Here is a 23903-nt window from a genome sequence, read left to right as displayed (position 1 = left end):
AAATACGTCCGTCAATTACGGACGTAATTAGTGTGTGTGCACATACCCTTTTCTCTTATATCTGGAAAAGTGAATCTCAAACCTGATGAATCGCTTCACCCGATATCCTGACCACCCGTGAATTGGCGCCCGGCCTGTTACTAAACAGCAGCACTGCCCCTTTAATACAGACCCCACTTCACTTACCAGTCCCGGGCATTTTCATTGGTTACACCACTGCCGTGTAATTGGCTGCAGCGGTCACGTGGGATATACGGGCACGTTACGGCGGCGGATTTACCAGATGAGCATTTGTTCCTGCCCATTTCCTGCAGACATTGCGTTAGATGTATTCGCCATTCTAAGGGTATGTTCACACGGCCTATTTACGGACGTAATTCGGGCGTTTTTGCCCCGAATTACGTCCGAAAATAGCGCCTCAATAGCGCTGACAAACATCTGCCCATTGAAAGCAATGGGCAGACGTTTGTCTGTTCACACGAGGCGTAATATACGCGCCGCTGTCAAATGACGGCGCGTAAATAGACGCCCGCGTAGAAGAAGTGACCTGTCACTTCTTGGGGCATAATTGGAGCGGTTATACATTGACTCCAATGAATAGCAGCGCTAATTACGCCCGTAATGGACGCGGCGTTCAAGCGCCTGCACATGCCGGTATGGCTGAAATTACGGGGATGTTTTCAGGCTGAAACATCCCCGTAATTTCAGCCGTTACGGACGCCCTCGTGTGAACATACGCTTAGAGAGAAGGCGCTGGAGTAAGCTGTGGCGAACGCTTCTTAATAAACGTGGCATCTTGCGTGGTCCGTGCTACACGCTGCCGTACGCTCCCACTAGAATTTACACCAGTTTCTGTAATTTCTCAGGCCACTAATGGCTCCGCCCCTTCCACGAAGCTCCACCCACTTAAAAATGCTAATAGAGGTGTAAAAAGTCGCTTATTTTTGCACCAAACGTGCGCACAATAATGTGTGGTGGAAACGGCTTAATAACTCGAATTGAATTTTATGTGATTTCAGAAAACCCCTCTAATCACTGCTACAGCTTTCTAATGCTCACCATTTTCAAGATCTGTGCTTGCTGTCATCGAATGAGCACCTTCCTATTTATATTCAGATGCTCCTGGGAGAAGTGGATACAATGTATCAGTCCAGACTATGCTCAGCAGCAGCTTGTTACAATGTATCAGGCCCCATGCACACGGCTGTAAAATAACCTGCAATTACGGAGCCATTCATTTCTGTCGCTGACGGTCACCTGCCCGTATACTTACAGCAGAGCGTCCGCGCCATAGAAACGGGAACCCTCCGGCGTCTTGTGTGGAGTCCACGACGACGGGTTGAAGCTGTAAGGGGGCACGAGGGTGACTACACAGTATTAGGCAGGGGGTTATAATGTGTGTATAATAGATATGGGATGAGGACAGTGCGGAGGCCGGGCACAGGATCCAGCGTGTGTATAATATGGGATGAGGGCAGTGCGGAGGCCGGGCACAGGATCCAGCGTGTGTATAATATGGGATGAGGACAGTGCGGAGGCCGGGCACAGGATCCAGCGTGTGTATAATATGGGATGAGGACAGTGCGGAGGCCGGGCACAGGATCCAGCGTGTGTATAATATGGGATGAGGGCAGTGCGGAGGCCGGGCACAGGATCCAGCGTGTGTATAATATGGGTTGAGGGCAGTGCGGAGGCCGGGCACAGGATCCAGCGTGTGTATAATATGGGATGAGGGCAGTGCGGAGGCCGGGCACAGGATCCAGCGTGTGTATAATATGGGATGAGGGCAGTGCGGAGGCCGGGCACAGGATCCAGCGTGTGTATAATATGGGATGAGGGCAGTGCGGAGGCCGGGCACAGGATCCAGCGTGTGTATAATATGGGATGAGGACAGTGCGGAGGCCGGGCACAGGATACAACGTGTGTATAATATGGGATGACGGCAGTGCGGAGGCCGGGCACAGGATCCAGCGTGTGTATAATATGGGATGAGGGCAGTGCGGAGGCCGGGCACAGGATCCAGCGTGTGTATAATATGGGATGAGGGCAGTGCGGAGGCCGGGCACAGGATCCAGCGTGTGTATAATATGGGATGAGGACAGTGCGGAGGCCGGGCACAGGATCCAGCGTGTGTATAATATGGGATGAGGGCAGTGCGGAGGCCGGGCACAGGATCCAGCGTGTGTATAATATGGGATGAGGGCAGTGCGGAGGCCGGGCACAGGATCCAGCGTGTGTATAATATGGGATGAGGGCAGTGCGGAGGCCAGGCACAGGATCCAGCGTGTGTATAATATGGGATGAGGGCAGTGCGGAGGCCGGGCACAGGATCCAGCGTGTGTATAATATGGGATGACGGCAGTGCGGAGGCCGGGCACAGGATCCAGCGTGTGTATAATATGGGATGAGGGCAGTGCGGAGGCCGGGCACAGGATCCAGCGTGTGTATAATATGGGATGAGGGCAGTGCGGAGGCCGGGCACAGGATCCAGCGTGTGTATAATATGGGATGAGGACAGTGCGGAGGCCGGGCACAGGATCCAGCGTGCTGGGACATCAGCGGGAAGTTGTGCGCAGCGGCCATTGCTGTAGATCTCCATTCACTGTACACAGACACCATGTTACGTTCTGCTCTTTTATTACGTCCCGTCACTCCATCTCTTACTCTACACAATATACCATTATTCGTTTCTCACCGGATTCGCCTCCTAGGAGGACGGTGACCGGACACCTGTGAACTCGCTGTCTCCGGTGAGACCGTTTCGTTCCTGAAGCTCATGGGCTCCACGTCAGCGCCGTCTCTCCAGACCAGTCACACAGGCAGGGTCAGTCTGCTGAGGATAAAGGCCTTCAGTTTATGAAGCTGCTCGTCCAGCGACACCTCATCCTTATCATTCGTGATAATCCAGTCAAAAGCCACACCAGTGTCCAGCCCGCACTCCGACTCCGCATCATCCACCTCTGCAAATAAAGACTCCGGGTTACTGGCTGGAACTCCAGCCAAACTTCTCCTGACGTCTATATGACAGTAGTGGCAGAAGGTGCGTGCTTTGCTCTGCAGAGAGCCTAAACCTCCATCACTAGGGGGGCTAACAATAGTCCAGTTCTCACCCGGGGTGTATATCCATCCTCTACATCTCCGGGTCTCCTGAGAAGCCACCACACGGACGGTCTGCGTCACATCGCCAAAAGCCGCCAGGAACCAGTCCACATCCGACCTACGCCGACTGTCGCTGATGATCTGGTGGAGGAGACGCAAGAGTCACTGCCATAACAACCGGCAATTACAAGGCGACTAAACTTTCATAGTGACATGTCAGAAGTTTTCTGAAGGTTTAGTTAACCTTTAAAATGGCGCCACCTAGTGATCACATAACCATAAAATAGTAAGTAATCATAAGTGACAAGATGCGATTACAGAAATGACATCACTACAAGCCAAGATACATCATCTCTTACCCACACCGGCTGCATCACCCCCTCCACAATCAGCCGGCAGAAGAATCCAGGGTCCAGGCTCCTCTTTTCCTCCCCCCAGCAGATCATATCTGCCCGATACATCTCCTTATAATCACTGGCATCAAGGAGACGCTCAAAATCCAGACCCCGCTCCTGTGGAATGAAGGCTATATTGTATATGTATATATATATATATATATATATATACACAGCAGCTGCAGGACAGCGCAGACACAGGACCCCATCATGTAAGGCCGGATTCACACGAGCGTTGCGTTTTTGCGCGCGCAAACAACGCAGCGTTTTGCGCGCGCAAACACTATTTGACAGCTGCGTGTGTCATCCGTGTCTGATGCGCGGCTGCGTGATTTTCGCGCAGCCGGCATCATAGAGATGAGGCTTGTCGACGCCCGTCACTGTCCAAGGTGCTGAAAGAGCTAAATCTTTCAGCACCCTCGACAGTGAATGCCGAACACAACAGCGAAAAACCTGTTAAAAAAAAGATAAAGTTCCTACTTACCAAGAACTTCCCGGCCGTTGCCTTGGTGACGCGTCCTTGGTGACGCGCCTCTCTTGACATCGAGCCCCACCTCCCTGGATGACGCGGCAGTCCAAGTGACCGCTGCAGCCTGTGATTGGCTGGATCTGTCACTTGAACTGAAGTGTCATCCCGGGAGGTCGGACTGCAGGAAGGAGACAGGAGTAATCGGTAAGTTAGAACTTCGTTTTTTTTTACAGGTTCATGTATTTTGGGATCGCAAGTCACTGTCCATGGTGCTGAAACAGTTTAACTCTTTCAGCACCATGCACAGTGAATGTCCCCCGACGTCGCGGACCGGAATTTTGTTTGCGGGGTTCGGCCAAAACGAGTTTGGCCGAACCCGGTGAAGTTAGCTTCGGTTGTCGGGGTTCGCTAATCGCAAAGACACTCCGTTTGGATGTTCGGAAACAGAAAAGCACGTGGTGCTTTTCTGTTTACATTCATCCTTTTGACAGCTGTTGCGCAAACACGCAGTTCGCACGGAAGTGCTTCCGTGCGACATGCGTGGTTTTCACGCACCCATTGACTTCAATGGGTGCGTGATGCGTTGAAAACGCTGAATCAACGGACATGTCGTGAGTTTTTTGCAACGGAGCAACGCTGCGCAAAAAACGCTGCCATGTCTGCACGGCCCCATTGTCTAATATAGCTACGGGCAACGCACGTGAAAATCACGCGCGTTGCACGCGCGTATTTTACGTTCGTCTGAATAAGCCCTAAGGCTGATGAGGGAGGTGCAGCGGCCACGATGTTTGGCTACAAGCGGACAAATGTCTACATACGCCACGTACACGCGAATATTACTCACCCGGGCAAATTGCTGTTTCAGGGGTCCAGACAAGCGCAGGATGGCACATGTGTCCTCACCCAAACTGAAAGAGCCGTAAAAAGAAGTCACTCCAATGATATACCCACCGGCCAGGATGAAAGACCGCCATTAACTATTATATGACCATGCCATCCCTATAACTCCGCTCCTCTCACAACCAATATACTGCCACCACTGCCCCTGTCACCACCAGTATACTGTCACCACTGCCCGTCACCACCAGTATACTGCCACCACTGCTCCTGTCACCACCAGTATACTGCCACCACTGCTCCTGTCACCACCAGTATACTGTCACCACTGCCCCTGTCACCACCAGTATACTGCCACCACTGCTCCTGTCACCACCAGTATACTGTCACCACTGCTCCTGCCACCACCAGTATACTGTCACCACCAGTATACTGCCACCACTGCTCCTGTCACCACTGCTCCTGTCACCACCAGTATACTGTCACCACCAGTATACTGCCACCACTGCTCCTGCCAGCACTGCCCCTGTCACCACCAGTATACTGTCACCACTGCTCCTGTCACCACCAGTATACTGCCACCACTGCTCCTGTCAGCACTGCCCCTGTCACCACCAGTATACTGTCACCACTGCTCCTGTCACCACCAGTATACTGCCACCACTGCCCGTCACCACCAGTATACTGCCACCACTGCTCCTGTCACCACTAGTATACTGTCACCACTGCTCCTGTCACCACCAGTATACTGTCACCACTGCCCGTCACCACCAGTATACTGCCACCACTGCTCCTGTCACCACCAGTATACTGCCACCACTGCTCCTGTCACCACTAGTATACTGCCACCACTGCCCCTGTCACCACTGCTCCTGTCACCACTAGTATACTGCCACCACTGCCGCTGTCACCACCAGTATACTGCCACCACTGCTCCGGTCACCACTAGTATACTGTCACCACTGCTCCTGTCACCAGTATACTGCCACCACTGCTCCTGTCACCACCAGTATACTGTCACCACTGCTCCTGTCACCACCAGTATACTGTCACCACTGCCCCTGTCACCACCAGTATACTGTCACCACTGCTCCTGTCACCACCAGTATACTGCCACCACTGCTCCTGTCACCACCAGTATACTGTCACCACTGCCCCTGTCACCACCAGTATACTGCCACCACTGCTCCTGTCACCACCAGTATACTGTCACCACTGCTCCTGTCACCACCAGTATACTGTCACCACTGCTCCTGTCACCACCAGTATACTGCCACCACTGCTCCTGTCACCACCAGTATACTGCCACCACTGCTCCTGTCACCACCAGTATACTGTCACCACTGCTCCTGTCACCACTAGTATACTGTCACCACTGCTCCTGTCACCACCAGTATACTGTCACCACTGCTCCTGTCACCACCAGTATACTGCCACCACTGCTCCTGTCACCACCAGTATACTGTCACCACTGCTCCTGTCACCACCAGTATACTGTCACCACTGCCCCTGTCACCACCAGTATACTGCCACCACTGCCCCTGTCACCACCAGTATACTGTCACCACTGCTCCTGTCACCACCAGTATACTGCCACCACTGCTCCTGTCACCACTGCTCCTGTCACCACCAGTATACTGTCACCACTGCTCCTGTCACCACCAGTATACTGTCACCACTGCCCCTGTCACCACCAGTATACTGTCACCACTGCTCCTGTCACCACCAGTATACTGCCACCACTGCTCCTGTCACCACCAGTATACTGTCACCACTGCCCCTGTCACCACTGCCCCTGTCACCACCAGTATACTGCCACCACTGCTCCTGTCACCACCAGTATACTGTCACCACTGCTCCTGTCACCACCAGTATACTGTCACCACTGCTCCTGTCACCACCAGTATACTGCCACCACTGCTCCTGTCACCACCAGTATACTGCCACCACTGCTTCTGTCACCACCAGTATACTGTCACCACTGCTCCTGTCACCACCAGTATACTGCCACCACTAGTATACTGTCACCACTGCTCCTGTCACCACCAGTATACTGTCACCACTGCCCCTGTCACCACCAGTATACTGCCACCACTGCCCCTGTCACCACCAGTATACTGTCACCACTGCTCCTGTCACCACCAGTATACTGCCACCACTGCTCCTGTCACCACCAGTATACTGTCACCACTGCTCCTGTCACCACCAGTATACTGTCACCACTGCTCCTGTCACCACCAGTATACTGTCACCACCAGTATACTGTCACCACTGCTCCTGTCACCACCAGTATACTGCCACCACTGCTACTGTCACCACCAGTATACTGCCACCACTGCTCCTGTCACCACCAGTATACTGTCACCACTGCTCCTGTCACCACCAGTATACTGTCACCACTGCTCCTGTCACCACCAGTATACTGTCACCACTGCTCCTGTCACCACCAGTATACTGTCACCACTGCTCCTGTCACCACCAGTATACTGTCACCACTGCTCCTGTCACCACCAGTATACTGTCACCACTGCTCCTGTCACCACCAGTATACTGTCACCACTGCTCCTGTCACCACCAGTATACTGTCACCACCAGTATACTGTCACCACTGCTCCTGTCACCACCAGTATACTGCCACCACTGCTACTGTCACCACCAGTATACTGCCACCACTGCTCCTGTCACCACCAGTATACTGCCACCACTGCTCCTGTCACCACTGCTCCTGTCACCACCAGTATACTGTCACCACTGCTCCTGTCACCACCAGTATACTGTCACCACTGCCCCTGTCACCACCAGTATACTGTCACCACTGCTCCTGTCACCACCAGTATACTGCCACCACTGCTCCTGTCACCACCAGTATACTGTCACCACTGCCCCTGTCACCACTGCCCCTGTCACCACCAGTATACTGCCACCACTGCTCCTGTCACCACCAGTATACTGTCACCACTGCTCCTGTCACCACCAGTATACTGTCACCACTGCTCCTGTCACCACCAGTATACTGCCACCACTGCTCCTGTCACCACCAGTATACTGCCACCACTGCTTCTGTCACCACCAGTATACTGTCACCACTGCTCCTGTCACCACCAGTATACTGCCACCACTAGTATACTGTCACCACTGCTCCTGTCACCACCAGTATACTGTCACCACTGCCCCTGTCACCACCAGTATACTGCCACCACTGCCCCTGTCACCACCAGTATACTGTCACCACTGCTCCTGTCACCACCAGTATACTGCCACCACTGCTCCTGTCACCACCAGTATACTGTCACCACTGCTCCTGTCACCACCAGTATACTGTCACCACTGCTCCTGTCACCACCAGTATACTGTCACCACCAGTATACTGTCACCACTGCTCCTGTCACCACCAGTATACTGCCACCACTGCTACTGTCACCACCAGTATACTGCCACCACTGCTCCTGTCACCACCAGTATACTGTCACCACTGCTCCTGTCACCACCAGTATACTGTCACCACTGCTCCTGTCACCACCAGTATACTGTCACCACTGCTCCTGTCACCACCAGTATACTGTCACCACTGCTCCTGTCACCACCAGTATACTGTCACCACTGCTCCTGTCACCACCAGTATACTGTCACCACTGCTCCTGTCACCACCAGTATACTGTCACCACTGCTCCTGTCACCACCAGTATACTGTCACCACCAGTATACTGTCACCACTGCTCCTGTCACCACCAGTATACTGCCACCACTGCTACTGTCACCACCAGTATACTGCCACCACTGCTCCTGTCACCACCAGTATACTGTCACCACTGCTCCTGTCACCACCAGTATACTGTCACCACTGCTCCTGTCACCACTGCCCCTGTCACCACCAGTATACTGCCACCACTGCTCCTGTCACCACCAGTATACTGCCACCACTGCTCCTGTCACCACCAGTATACTGCCACCACTGCTCCTGTCACCACCAGTATACTGTCACCACTGCTCCTGTTACCACCAGTATACTGCCACCACTGCTCCTGTCACCACCAGTATACTGTCACCACTGCCCCTGTCACCACTGCTCCTGTCACCACCAGTATAATGTCACCACTGCTCCTGTCACCACCAGTATACTGTCACCACTGCCCCTGTCACCACCAGTATACTGCCACCACTGCTCCTGTCACCACCAGTATACTGTCACCACTGCTCCTGTCACCACCAGTATACTGTCACCACTGCTCCTGTCACCACCAGTATACTGCCACCACTGCTCCTGTCACCACCAGTATACTGCCACCACTGCTCCTGTCACCACCAGTATACTGTCACCACTGCTCCTGTCACCACCAGTATACTGCCACCACTGCTCCTGTCACCACCAGTATACTGCCACCACTGCTCCTGTCACCACCAGTATACTGTCACCACTGCCCCTGTCACCACCAGTATACTGCCACCACTGCTCCTGTCACCACCAGTATACTGTCACCACTGCTCCTGCCACCACCAGTATACTGTCACCACCAGTATACTGCCACCACTGCTCCTGTCACCACTGCTCCTGTCACCACCAGTATACTGTCACCACCAGTATACTGCCACCACTGCTCCTGCCAGCACTGCCCCTGTCACCACCAGTATACTGTCACCACTGCTCCTGTCACCACCAGTATACTGCCACCACTGCTCCTGTCAGCACTGCCCCTGTCACCACCAGTATACTGTCACCACTGCTCCTGTCACCACCAGTATACTGCCACCACTGCCCGTCACCACCAGTATACTGCCACCACTGCTCCTGTCACCACTAGTATACTGTCACCACTGCTCCTGTCACCACCAGTATACTGTCACCACTGCCCGTCACCACCAGTATACTGCCACCACTGCTCCTGTCACCACCAGTATACTACCACCACTGCTCCTGTCACCACTAGTATACTGCCACCACTGCCCCTGTCACCACTGCTCCTGTCACCACTAGTATACTGCCACCACTGCCGCTGTCACCACCAGTATACTGCCACCACTGCTCCGGTCACCACTAGTATACTGTCACCACTGCTCCTGTCACCAGTATACTGCCACCACTGCTCCTGTCACCACCAGTATACTGTCACCACTGCTCCTGTCACCACCAGTATACTGTCACCACTGCCCCTGTCACCACCAGTATACTGTCACCACTGCTCCTGTCACCACCAGTATACTGCCACCACTGCTCCTGTCACCACCAGTATACTGTCACCACTGCCCCTGTCACCACCAGTATACTGCCACCACTGCTCCTGTCACCACCAGTATACTGTCACCACTGCTCCTGTCACCACCAGTATACTGCCACCACTGCTCCTGTCACCACCAGTATACTGCCACCACTGCTCCTGTCACCACCAGTATACTGTCACCACTGCTCCTGTCACCACCAGTATACTGCCACCACTGCTCCTGTCACCACCAGTATACTGTCACCACTGCTCCTGTCACCACCAGTATACTGTCACCACTGCACCTGTCACCACCAGTATACTGCCACCACTGCCCCTGTCACCACCAGTATACTGTCACCACTGCTCCTGTCACCACCAGTATACTGCCACCACTGCTCCTGTCACCACTGCTCCTGTCACCACCAGTATAATGTCACCACTGCTCCTGTCACCACCAGTATACTGTCACCACTGCCCCTGTCACCACCAGTATACTGTCACCACTGCTCCTGTCACCACCAGTATACTGCCACCACTGCTCCTGTCACCACCAGTATACTGTCACCACTGCCCCTGTCACCACCAGTATACTGCCACCACTGCTCCTGTCACCACCAGTATACTGTCACCACTGCTCCTGTCACCACCAGTATACTGTCACCACTGCTCCTGTCACCACCAGTATACTGCCACCACTGCTCCTGTCACCACCAGTATACTGCCACCACTGCTCCTGTCACCACCAGTATACTGTCACCACTGCTCCTGTCACCACCAGTATACTGCCACCACTGCTCCTGTCACCACCAGTATACTGTCACCACTGCTCCTGTCACCACCAGTATACTGTCACCACTGCCCCTGTCACCACCAGTATACTGTCACCACTGCCCCTGTCACCACCAGTATACTGCCACCACTGCCCCTGTCACCACCAGTATACTGTCACCACTGCTCCTGTCACCACCAGTATACTGTCACCACCAGTATACTGCCACCACTGCTACTGTCACCACCAGTATACTGCCACCACTGCTCCTGTCACCACCAGTATACTGTCACCACTGCCCCTGTCACCACCAGTATACTGTCACCACTGCTCCTGTCACCACCAGTATACTGCCACCACTGCTCCTGTCACCACCAGTATACTGTCACCACTGCCCCTGTCACCACTGCCCCTGTCACCACCAGTATACTGCCACCACTGCTCCTGTCACCACCAACTGTCACCACTGCTCCTGTCACCACCAGTATACTGTCACCACTGCTCCTGTCACCACCAGTATACTGCCACCACTGCTCCTGTCACCACCAGTATACTGCCACCACTGCTCCTGTCACCACCAGTATACTGTCACCACTGCTCCTGTCACCACCAGTATACTGCCACCACTGCTCCTGTCACCACCAGTATACTGTCACCACTGCTCCTGTCACCACCAGTATACTGTCACCACTGCCCCTGTCACCACCAGTATACTGCCACCACTGCCCCTGTCACCACCAGTATACTGTCACCACTGCTCCTGTCACCACCAGTATACTGCCACCACTGCTCCTGTCACCACTGCTCCTGTCACCACCAGTATACTGTCACCACTGCTCCTGTCACCACCAGTATACTGTCACCACTGCCCCTGTCACCACCAGTATACTGTCACCACTGCTCCTGTCACCACCAGTATACTGCCACCACTGCTCCTGTCACCACCAGTATACTGTCACCACTGCCCCTGTCACCACTGCCCCTGTCACCACCAGTATACTGCCACCACTGCTCCTGTCACCACCAGTATACTGTCACCACTGCTCCTGTCACCACCAGTATACTGTCACCACTGCTCCTGTCACCACCAGTATACTGCCACCACTGCTCCTGTCACCACCAGTATACTGCCACCACTGCTTCTGTCACCACCAGTATACTGTCACCACTGCTCCTGTCACCACCAGTATACTGCCACCACTAGTATACTGTCACCACTGCTCCTGTCACCACCAGTATACTGTCACCACTGCCCCTGTCACCACCAGTATACTGCCACCACTGCCCCTGTCACCACCAGTATACTGTCACCACTGCTCCTGTCACCACCAGTATACTGCCACCACTGCTCCTGTCACCACCAGTATACTGTCACCACTGCTCCTGTCACCACCAGTATACTGTCACCACCAGTATACTGTCACCACCAGTATACTGTCACCACTGCTCCTGTCACCACCAGTATACTGCCACCACTGCTACTGTCACCACCAGTATACTGCCACCACTGCTCCTGTCACCACCAGTATACTGTCACCACTGCTCCTGTCACCACCAGTATACTGTCACCACTGCTCCTGTCACCACCAGTATACTGTCACCACTGCTCCTGTCACCACCAGTATACTGTCACCACTGCTCCTGTCACCACCAGTATACTGTCACCACTGCTCCTGTCACCACCAGTATACTGTCACCACTGCTCCTGTCACCACCAGTATACTGTCACCACTGCTCCTGTCACCACCAGTATACTGTCACCACCAGTATACTGTCACCACTGCTCCTGTCACCACCAGTATACTGCCACCACTGCTACTGTCACCACCAGTATACTGCCACCACTGCTCCTGTCACCACCAGTATACTGTCACCACTGCTCCTGTCACCACCAGTATACTGTCACCACTGCTCCTGTCACCACTGCCCCTGTCACCACCAGTATACTGCCACCACTGCTCCTGTCACCACCAGTATACTGCCACCACTGCTCCTGTCACCACCAGTATACTGCCACCACTGCTCCTGTCACCACCAGTATACTGTCACCACTGCTCCTGTTACCACCAGTATACTGCCACCACTGCTCCTGTCACCACCAGTATACTGTCACCACTGCCCCTGTCACCACTGCTCCTGTCACCACCAGTATAATGTCACCACTGCTCCTGTCACCACCAGTATACTGTCACCACTGCCCCTGTCACCACCAGTATACTGCCACCACTGCCCCTGTCACCACCAGTATACTGTCACCACTGCTCCTGTCACCACCAGTATACTGTCACCACTGCTCCTGTCACCACCAGTATACTGCCACCACTGCTCCTGTCACCACCAGTATACTGCCACCACTGCTCCTGTCACCACCAGTATACTGTCACCACTGCTCCTGTCACCACCAGTATACTGCCACCACTGCTCCTGTCACCACCAGTATACTGCCACCACTGCTCCTGTCACCACCAGTATACTGTCACCACTGCCCGTCACCACCAGTATACTGTCACCACTGCCCCTGTCACCACTGCTCCTGTCACCACCAGTATACTGTCACCACTGCTCCTGTCACCACCAGTATACTGCCACCACTGCTCCTGTCACCACCAGTATACTGTCACCACTGCTCCTGTCACCACTGCTCCTGTCACCACTGCTCCTGTCACCACCAGTATACTGCCACCACTGCTCCTGTCACCACCACTGCTCCTGTCACCACTGCTCCTGTCACCACCAGTATACTGTCACCACTGCTCCTGTCACCACCAGTATACTGCCACCACTGCTCCTGTCACCACCAGTATACTGCCACCACTGCTCCTGTCACCACCAGTATACTGTCACCACTGCTCCTGTCACCACTGCTCCTGTCACCACCAGTATACTGTCACCACTGCCCCTGTCACCACCACTGCTCCTGTCACCACCAGTATACTATCACCACTGCCCCCGTCACCACCACTGCTCCTGTCACCACCAGTATACTGTCACCACTGCCCCTGTCACCACCACTGCTCCTGTCACCACCAGTATACTGTCACCACTGCCCCTGTCACCACCAGTATACTGTCACCACTGCTCCTGTCACCACCAGTATACTGCCACCACTGCTCCTGTCACCACCAGTATACTGTCACCACTGCCCCTGTCACCACCAGTATACTGTCACCACTGCCCCTGTCACCACCAGTATACTGTCACCACTGCTCCTGTCACCACCAGTATACTGTCACCACCAGTATACTGTCACCACCAGTATACTGTCACCACCAGTATACTGCCACCACTGCTCCTGTCACCACCAGTATACTGTCACCACTGCTCCTGTCACCACCAGTATACTGTCACCACTGCTCCTGTCACCACCAGTATACTGTCACCACTGCTCCTGTCACCACTGCTCCTGTCACCACCAGTATACTGTCACCACTGCTCCTGTCACCACCAGTATACTGCCACCACTGCTCCTGTCACCACCAGAATACTGTCACCACTGCTCCTGCCACCACCGCTCCTGTCACCACCAGTATACTGCCACCACTGCTCCTGTCACCACCAGTATACTGTCACCACTGCTCCTGCCACCACCGCTCCTGTCACCACCAGTATACTGTCACCACTGCCCCTGTCACCACCACTGCTCCTGTCACCACCAGTATACTGTCACCACCAGTATACTGTCACCACCACTGCTCCTGTCACCACCAGTATACTGCCACCACTGCTCCTGTCACCACCAGTATACTGCCACCACTGCTCCTGTCACCACCAGTATACTGTCACCACTGCTCCTGTCACCACTGCTCCTGTCACCACCAGTATACTGTCACCACTGCCCCTGTCACCACCACTGCTCCTGTCACCACCAGTATACTGTCACCACTGCTCCTGTCACCACCAGTATACTATCACCACTGCCCCCGTCACCACCACTGCTCCTGTCACCACCAGTATACTGTCACCACTGCCCCTGCACCACCAGTATACTGTCACCACTGCCCCTGTCACCACCAGTATACTGTCACCACTGCTCCTGTCACCACCAGTATACTGCCACCACTGCTCCTGTCACCACCAGTATACTGTCACCACTGCCCCTGTCACCACCAGTATACTGTCACCACTGCCCCTGTCACCACCAGTATACTGTCACCACTGCTCCTGTCACCACCAGTATACTGTCACCACCAGTATACTGTCACCACTGCCCCTGTCACCACCAGTATACTGTCACCACTGCTCCTGTCACCACCAGTATACTGCCACCACTGCTCCTGTCACCACCAGTATACTGCCACCACTGCTCCTGTCACCACCAGTATACTGTCACCACTGCTCCTGTCACCACCAGTATACTGTCACCACTGCTCCTGTCACCACCAGTATACTGTCACCACTGCTCCTGTCACCACCAGTATACTGTCACCACTGCCCCTGTCACCACCAGTATACTGTCACCACTGCTCCTGTCACCACCAGTATACTGCCACCACTGCTCCTGTCACCACCAGTATACTGTCACCACTGCCCCTGTCACCACCAGTATACTGTCACCACTGCCCCTGTCACCACCAGTATACTGTCACCACTGCTCCTGTCACCACCAGTATACTGTCACCACCAGTATACTGTCACCACTGCCCCTGTCACCACCAGTATACTGTCACCACTGCTCCTGTCACCACCAGTATACTGCCACCACTGCTCCTGTCACCACCAGTATACTGCCACCACTGCTCCTGTCACCACCAGTATACTGTCACCACTGCTCCTGTCACCACCAGTATACTGTCACCACTGCTCCTGTCACCACCAGTATACTGTCACCACTGCTCCTGTCACCACTGCTCCTGTCACCACCAGTATACTGTCACCACTGCTCCTGCCACCACCGCTCCTGTCACCACCAGTATACTGCCACCACTGCTCCTGTCACCACCAGTATACTGTCACCACTGCTCCTGCCACCACCGCTCCTGTCACCACCAGTATACTGTCACCACTGCCCCTGTCACCACCACTGCTCCTGTCACCACCAGTATACTGTCACCACTGCCTCTGTCACCACCAGTATACTGTCACCACCAGTATACTGTCACCACCACTGCTCCTGTCACCACCAGTATACTGCCACCACTGCTCCTGTCACCACCAGTATACTGCCACCACTGCTCCTGTCACCACCAGTATACTGCCACCACTGCTCCTGTCACCACTGCTCCTGTCACCACCAGTATACTGTCACCACTGCCCCTGTCACCACCACTGCTCCTGTCACCACCAGTATACTGTCACCACTGCTCCTGTCACCACCAGTATACTATCACCACTGCCCCCGTCACCACCACTGCTCCTGTCACCACTGCCCCTGTCACCACCAGTATACTGTCACCACTGCCCCTGTCACCACCAGTATACTGTCACCACTGCTCCTGTCACCACCAGTATACTGCCACCACTGCTCCTGTCACCACCAGTATACTGTCACCACTGCCCCTGTCACCACCAGTATACTGTCACCACTGCCCCTGTCACCACCAGTATACTGTCACCACTGCTCCTGTCACCACCAGTATACTGTCACCACCAGTATACTGTCACCACTGCCCCTGTCACCACTGCCCCTGTCACCACCAGTATACTGTCACCACTGCTCCTGACACCACCAGTATACTGCCACCACTGCTCCTGTCACCACCAGTATACTGCCACCACTGCTCCTGTCACCACCAGTATACTGTCACCACTGCTCCTGTCACCACCAGTATACTGTCACCACTGCTCCTGTCACCACCAGTATACTGTCACCACCAGTATACTGTCACCACCAGTATACTGTCACCACTGCCCCTGTCACCACCAGTATACTGTCACCACTGCACCTGTCACCACCAGTATACTGCCACCACTGCTCCTGTCACCACCAGTATACTGTCACCACTGCCCCTGTCACCACCAGTATACTGTCACCACTGCCCCTGTCACCACCAGTATACTGTCACCACTGCTCCTGTCACCACCAGTATACTGTCACCACCAGTATACTGTCACCACTGCCCCTGTCACCACTGCCCCTGTCACCACTGCTCCTGTCACCACCAGTATACTGCCACCACTGCTCCTGTCACCACCAGTATACTGCCACCACTGCTCCTGTCACCACCAGTATACTGTCACCACTGCTCCTGTCACCACCAGTATACTGTCACCACTGCTCCTGTCACCACCAGTATACTGTCACCACTGCTCCTGTCACCACTGCTCCTGTCACCACTGCTCCTGTCACCACCAGTATACCGTCACCACTGCTCCTGTCACCACCAGTATACTGTCACCACTGCTCCTGTCACCACCAGTATACTGCCACCACTGCTCCTGTCACCACCAGTATACTGCCACCACTGCTCCTGTCACCACCAGTATACTGTCACCACTGCTCCTGTCACCACCAGTATACTGTCACCACCAGTATACTGTCACCACCAGTATACTGCCACCACTGCTCCTGTCACCACCAGTATACTGTCACCACTGCTCCTGTCACCACCAGTATACTGTCACCACTGCTCCTGTCACCACCAGTATACTGTCACTACTGCTCCTGTCACCACCAGTATACTGCCACCACTGCTCCTGTCACCACTGCTCCTGTCACCACCAGTATACTGTCACCACTGCTCCTGTCACCACCAGTATACTGTCACCACTGCTCCTGTCACCACTAGTATACTGTCACCACTGCCCCTGTCACCACCACTGCTCCTGTCACCACCAGTATACTGTCACCACTGCCCCTGTCACCACCAGTATACTGTCACCACTGCTCCTGTCACCACCAGTATACTGTCACCACTGCTCCTGTCACCACCAGTATACTGTCACCACTGCCCCTGTCACCACCAGTATACTGCCACCACTGCCCCTGTCACCACCAGTATACTGCCACCACTGCTCCTGTCACCACCAGTATACTGTCACCACTGCTCCTGTCACCACCAGTATACTGTCACCACTGCTCCTGTCACCACCAGTATACTGTCACCACTGCCCCTGTCACCACCAGTATACTGTCACCACTGCTCCTGTCACCACCAGTATACTGCCGCCACTGCTCCTGTCACCACCAGTATACTGTCACCACCAGTATACTGTCACCACTGCTCCTGTCACCACCAGTATACTGTCACCACTGCTCCTGTCACCACCAGTATACTGTCACCACTGCCCCTGTCACCACCAGTATACTGCCACCACTGCTCCTGTCACCACCAGTATACTGTCACCACTGCTCCTGTCACCACCAGTATACTGTCACCACTGCTCCTGTCACCACCACTGCTCCTGTCACCACCAGTATACTGTCACCACTGCTCCTGTCACCACCAGTATACTGTCACCACTGCCCCTGTCACCACCAGTATACTGCCACCACTGCTCCTGTCACCACCAGTATACTGTCACCACTGCCCCTGTCACCACCACTGCTCCTGTCACCACCAGTATACTGTCACCACCAGTATACTGTCACCACCAGTATACTGTCACCACTGCCCTTGTCACCACCAGTATACTGTCACCACTGCTCCTGTCACCACCAGTATACTGTCACCACTGCTCCTGTCACCACCAGTATACTGTCACCACTGCCCCTGTCACCACCACTGCTCCTGTCACCACCAGTATACTGTCACCACTGCTCCTGTCACCACCAGTATACTGTCACCACTGCTCCTGTCACCACCAGTATACTGTCACCACTGCTCCTGTCACCACCAGTATACTGTCACCACTGCTCCTGTCACCACCAGTATACTGTCACCACTGCTCCTGTCACCACCAGTATACTGTCACCACTGCCCCTGTCACCACCACTGCTCCTGTCACCACCAGTATACTGTCACCACTGCTCCTGTCACCACCAGTATACTGCCACCACTGCTCCTGTCACCACCAGTATACTGTCACCACTGCCCCTGTCACCACCACTGCTCCTGTCACCACCAGTATACTGTCACCACTGCTCCTGTCACCACCAGTATACTGCCACCACTGCTCCTGTCACCACCAGTATACTGTCACCACTGCTCCTGTCACCACCAGTATACTGTCACCACTGCTACTGTCACCACCAGTATACTGTCACCACTGCTCCTGTCACCACCAGTATACTGTCACCACCAGTATACTGTCACCACTGCTCCTGTCACCACCAGTATACTGCCACCACTGCTACTGTCACCACCAGTATACTGCCACCACTGCTCCTGTCACCACCAGTATACTGTCACCACTGCTCCTGTCACCACCAGTATACTGTCACCACTGCTCCTGTCACCACCAGATACTGTCACCACTGCTCCTGTCACCACCAGTATACTGTCACCACTGCTCCTGTCACCACCAGTATACTGTCACCACTGCTCCTGTCACCACCAGTATACTGTCACCACTGCTCCTGTCACCACCAGTATACTGTCACCACTGCTCCTGTCACCACCAGTATACTGTCACCACCAGTATACTGTCACCACTGCTCCTGTCACCACCAGTATACTGCCACCACTGCTACTGTCACCACCAGTATACTGCCACCACTGCTCCTGTCACCACCAGTATACTGTCACCACTGCTCCTGTCACCACCAGTATACTGTCACCACTGCTCCTGTCACCACTGCCCCTGTCACCACCAGTATACTGCCACCACTGCTCCTGTCACCACCAGTATACTGCCACCACTGCTCCTGTCACCACCAGTATACTGCCACCACTGCTCCTGTCACCACCAGTATACTGTCACCACTGCTCCTGTTACCACCAGTATACTGCCACCACTGCTCCTGTCACCACCAGTATACTGTCACCACTGCCCCTGTCACCACTGCTCCTGTCACCACCAGTATAATGTCACCACTGCTCCTGTCACCACCAGTATACTGTCACCACTGCCCCTGTCACCACCAGTATACTGCCACCACTGCTCCTGTCACCACCAGTATACTGTCACCACTGCTCCTGTCACCACCAGTATACTGTCACCACTGCTCCTGTCACCACCAGTATACTGCCACCACTGCTCCTGTCACCACCAGTATACTGCCACCACTGCTCCTGTCACCACCAGTATACTGTCACCACTGCTCCTGTCACCACCAGTATACTGCCACCACTGCTCCTGTCACCACCAGTATACTGCCACCACTGCTCCTGTCACCACCAGGTATACTGTCACCACTGCCCGTCACCACCAGTATACTGTCACCACTGCCCGTCACCACCAGTATACTGTCACCACTGCCCCTGTCACCACTGCTCCTGTCACCACCAGTATACTGTCACCACTGCTCCTGTCACCACCAGTATACTGCCACCACTGCTCCTGTCACCACCAGTATACTGTCACCACTGCTCCTGTCACCACTGCTCCTGTCACCACCAGTATACTGCCACCACTGCTCCTGTCACCACCACTGCTCCTGTCACCACTGCTCCTGTCACCACCAGTATACTGTCACCACTGCTCCTGTCACCACCAGTATACTGCCACCACTGCTCCTGTCACCACCAGTATACGCCACCACTGCTCCTGTCACCACCAGTATACTGTCACCACTGCTCCTGTCACCACTGCTCCTGTCACCACCAGTATACTGTCACCACTGCCCCTGTCACCACCACTGCTCCTGTCACCACCAGTATACTATCACCACTGCCCCCGTCACCACCACTGCTCCTGTCACCACCAGTATACTGTCACCACTGCCCCTGTCACCACCACTGCTCCTGTCACCACCAGTATACTGTCACCACTGCCCCTGTCACCACCAGTATACTGTCACCACTGCTCCTGTCACCACCAGTATACTGCCACCACTGCTCCTGTCACCACCAGTATACTGTCACCACTGCCCCTGTCACCACCAGTATACTGTCACCACTGCCCCTGTCACCACCAGTATACTGTCACCACTGCTCCTGTCACCACCAGTATACTGTCACCACCAGTATACTGTCACCACCAGTATACTGCCACCACTGCTCCTGTCACCACCAGTATACTGTCACCACTGCTCCTGTCACCACCAGTATACTGTCACCACTGCTCCTGTCACCACCAGTATACTGTCACCACTGCTCCTGTCACCACTGCTCCTGTCACCACCAGTATACTGTCACCACTGCTCCTGTCACCACCAGTATACTGCCACCACTGCTCCTGTCACCACCAGAATACTGTCACCACTGCTCCTGCCACCACCGCTCCTGTCACCACCAGTATACTGCCACCACTGCTCCTGTCACCACCAGTATACTGTCACCACTGCTCCTGCCACCACCGCTCCTGTCACCACCAGTATACTGTCACCACTGCCCCTGTCACCACCACTGCTCCTGTCACCACCAGTATACTGTCACCACCAGTATACTGTCACCACCACTGCTCCTGTCACCACCAGTATACTGCCACCACTGCTCCTGTCACCACCAGTAAACTGCCACCACTGCTCCTGTCACCACCAGTATACTGTCACCACTGCTCCTGTCACCACTGCTCCTGTCACCACCAGTATACTGTCACCACTGCCCCTGTCACCACCACTGCTCCTGTCACCACCAGTATACTGTCACCACTGCTCCTGTCACCACCAGTATACTATCACCACTGCCCCCGTCACCACCACTGCTCCTGTCACCACCAGTATACTGTCACCACTGCCCCTGTCACCACCAGTATACTGTCACCACTGCCCCTGTCACCACCAGTATACTGTCACCACTGCTCCTGTCACCACCAGTATACTGCCACCACTGCTCCTGTCACCACCAGTATACTGTCACCACTGCCCCTGTCACCACCAGTATACTGTCACCACTGCCCCTGTCACCACCAGTATACTGTCACCACTGCTCCTGTCACCACCAGTATACTGTCACCACAGTATACTGTCACCACTGCCCCTGTCACCACTGCCCCTGTCACCACCAGTATACTGTCACCACTGCTCCTGTCACCACCAGTATACTGCCACCACTGCTCCTGTCACCACCAGTATACTGTCACCACTGCTCCTGTCACCACCAGTATACTGTCACCACTGCTCCTGTCACCACCAGTATACTGTCACCACTGCTCCTGTCACCACCAGTATACTGTCACCACTGCCCCTGTCACCACCAGTATACTGTCACCACTGCTCCTGTCACCACCAGTATACTGCCACCACTGCTCCTGTCACCACCAGTATACTGTCACCACTGCCCCTGTCACCACCAGTATACTGTCACCACTGCCCCTGTCACCACCAGTATACTGTCACCACTGCTCCTGTCACCACCAGTATACTGTCACCACCAGTATACTGTCACCACTGCCCCTGTCACCACCAGTATACTGTCACCACTGCTCCTGTCACCACCAGTATACTGCCACCACTGCTCCTGTCACCACCAGTATACTGCCACCACTGCTCCTGTCACCACCAGTATACTGTCACCACTGCTCCTGTCACCACCAGTATACTGTCACCACTGCTCCTGTCACCACCAGTATACTGTCACCACTGCTCCTGTCACCACTGCTCCTGTCACCACTGCTCCTGTCACCACCAGTATACTGTCACCACTGCTCCTGCCACCACCGCTCCTGTCACCACCAGTATACTGTCACCACTGCCCCTGTCACCACCACTGCTCCTGTCACCACCAGTATACTGTCACCACTGCCTCTGTCACCACCAGTATACTGTCACCACCAGTATACTGTCACCACCACTGCTCCTGTCACCACCAGTATACTGCCACCACTGCTCCTGTCACCACCCGTATACTGCCACCACTGCTCCTGTCACCACCAGTATACTGCCACCACTGCTCCTGTCACCACTGCTCCTGTCACCACCAGTATACTGTCACCACTGCCCCTGTCACCACCACTGCTCCTGTCACCACCAGTATACTGTCACCACTGCTCCTGTCACCACCAGTATACTATCACCACTGGCCCCGTCACCACCACTGCTCCTGTCACCACCAGTATACTGTCACCACTGCCCCTGTCACCACCAGTATACTGTCACCACTGCCCCTGTCACCACCAGTATACTGTCACCACTGCTCCTGTCACCACCAGTATACTGCCACCACTGCTCCTGTCACCACCAGTATACTGTCACCACTGCCCCTGTCACCACCAGTATACTGTCACCACTGCCCCTGTCACCACCAGTATACTGTCACCACTGCTCCTGTCACCACCAGTATACTGTCACCACTGCCCCTGTCACCACTGCCCCTGTCACCACCAGTATACTGTCACCACTGCTCCTGACACCACCAGTATACTGCCACCACTGCTCCTGTCACCACCAGTATACTGCCACCACTGCTCCTGTCACCACCAGTATACTGTCACCACTGCTCCTGTCACCACCAGTATACTGTCACCACTGCTCCTGTCACCACCAGTATACTGTCACCACCAGTATACTGTCACCACCAGTATACTGTCACCACTGCCCCTGTCACCACCAGTATACTGTCACCACTGCACCTGTCACACCAGTATACTGCCACCACTGCTCCTGTCACCACCAGTATACTGTCACCACTGCCCTGTCACCACCAGTATACTGTCACCACTGCCCCTGTCACCACCAGTATACTGTCACCACTGCTCCTGTCACCACCAGTATACTGTCACCACCAGTATACTGTCACCACTGCCCCTGTCACCACTGCCCCTGTCACCACTGCTCCTGTCACCACCAGTATACTGCCACCACTGCTCCTGTCACCACCAGTATACTGCCACCACTGCTCCTGTCACCACCAGTATACTGTCACCACTGCTCCTGTCACCACCAGTATACTGTCACCACTGCTCCTGTCACCACCAGTATACTGTCACCACTGCTCCTGTCACCACTGCTCCTGTCACCACTGCTCCTGTCACCACCAGTATACCGTCACCACTGCTCCTGTCACCACCAGTATACTGTCACCCACTGCTCCTGTCACCACCAGTATACTGCCACCACTGCTCCTGTCACCACCAGTATACTGCCACCACTGCTCCTGTCACCACCAGTATACTGTCACCACCAGTATACTGTCACCACCAGTATACTGTCACCACCA

The 23903-nt window shown here is 54.5% G+C and overlaps 1 protein-coding gene across 1 annotated transcript in view; it reads right to left on the bottom strand.

Annotated features, from left to right (window-relative positions):
• Nucleotides 1–2620: 2620 nt before the first annotated feature.
• The window catches only part of LOC142727831 (phosphomevalonate kinase-like), a 33990-nt gene continuing 12707 nt past the window's right edge, over nt 2621–23903 (bottom strand). Inside the window, exons 2-5 of the mRNA XM_075849057.1 lie at nt 4808–4871; nt 3459–3611; nt 3111–3240; nt 2621–2960 (exon numbers count right to left, since the gene is read on the bottom strand). Of these exons, the coding sequence (XP_075705172.1) occupies nt 2812–2960; nt 3111–3240; nt 3459–3611; nt 4808–4871 (496 nt within the window). The 3' untranslated portion in view covers nt 2621–2811. The remainder of the gene's footprint in view (nt 2961–3110; nt 3241–3458; nt 3612–4807; nt 4872–23903) is intronic.

This window comes from Rhinoderma darwinii, unplaced genomic scaffold (assembly GCF_050947455.1).
Source record: "Rhinoderma darwinii isolate aRhiDar2 unplaced genomic scaffold, aRhiDar2.hap1 Scaffold_651, whole genome shotgun sequence".
NCBI lineage: Eukaryota > Metazoa > Chordata > Amphibia > Anura > Rhinodermatidae > Rhinoderma > Rhinoderma darwinii.
The sequence above is the reverse complement of the archived record's forward strand: the minus strand, read 5'-3'. Positions and strand labels throughout refer to the sequence as shown.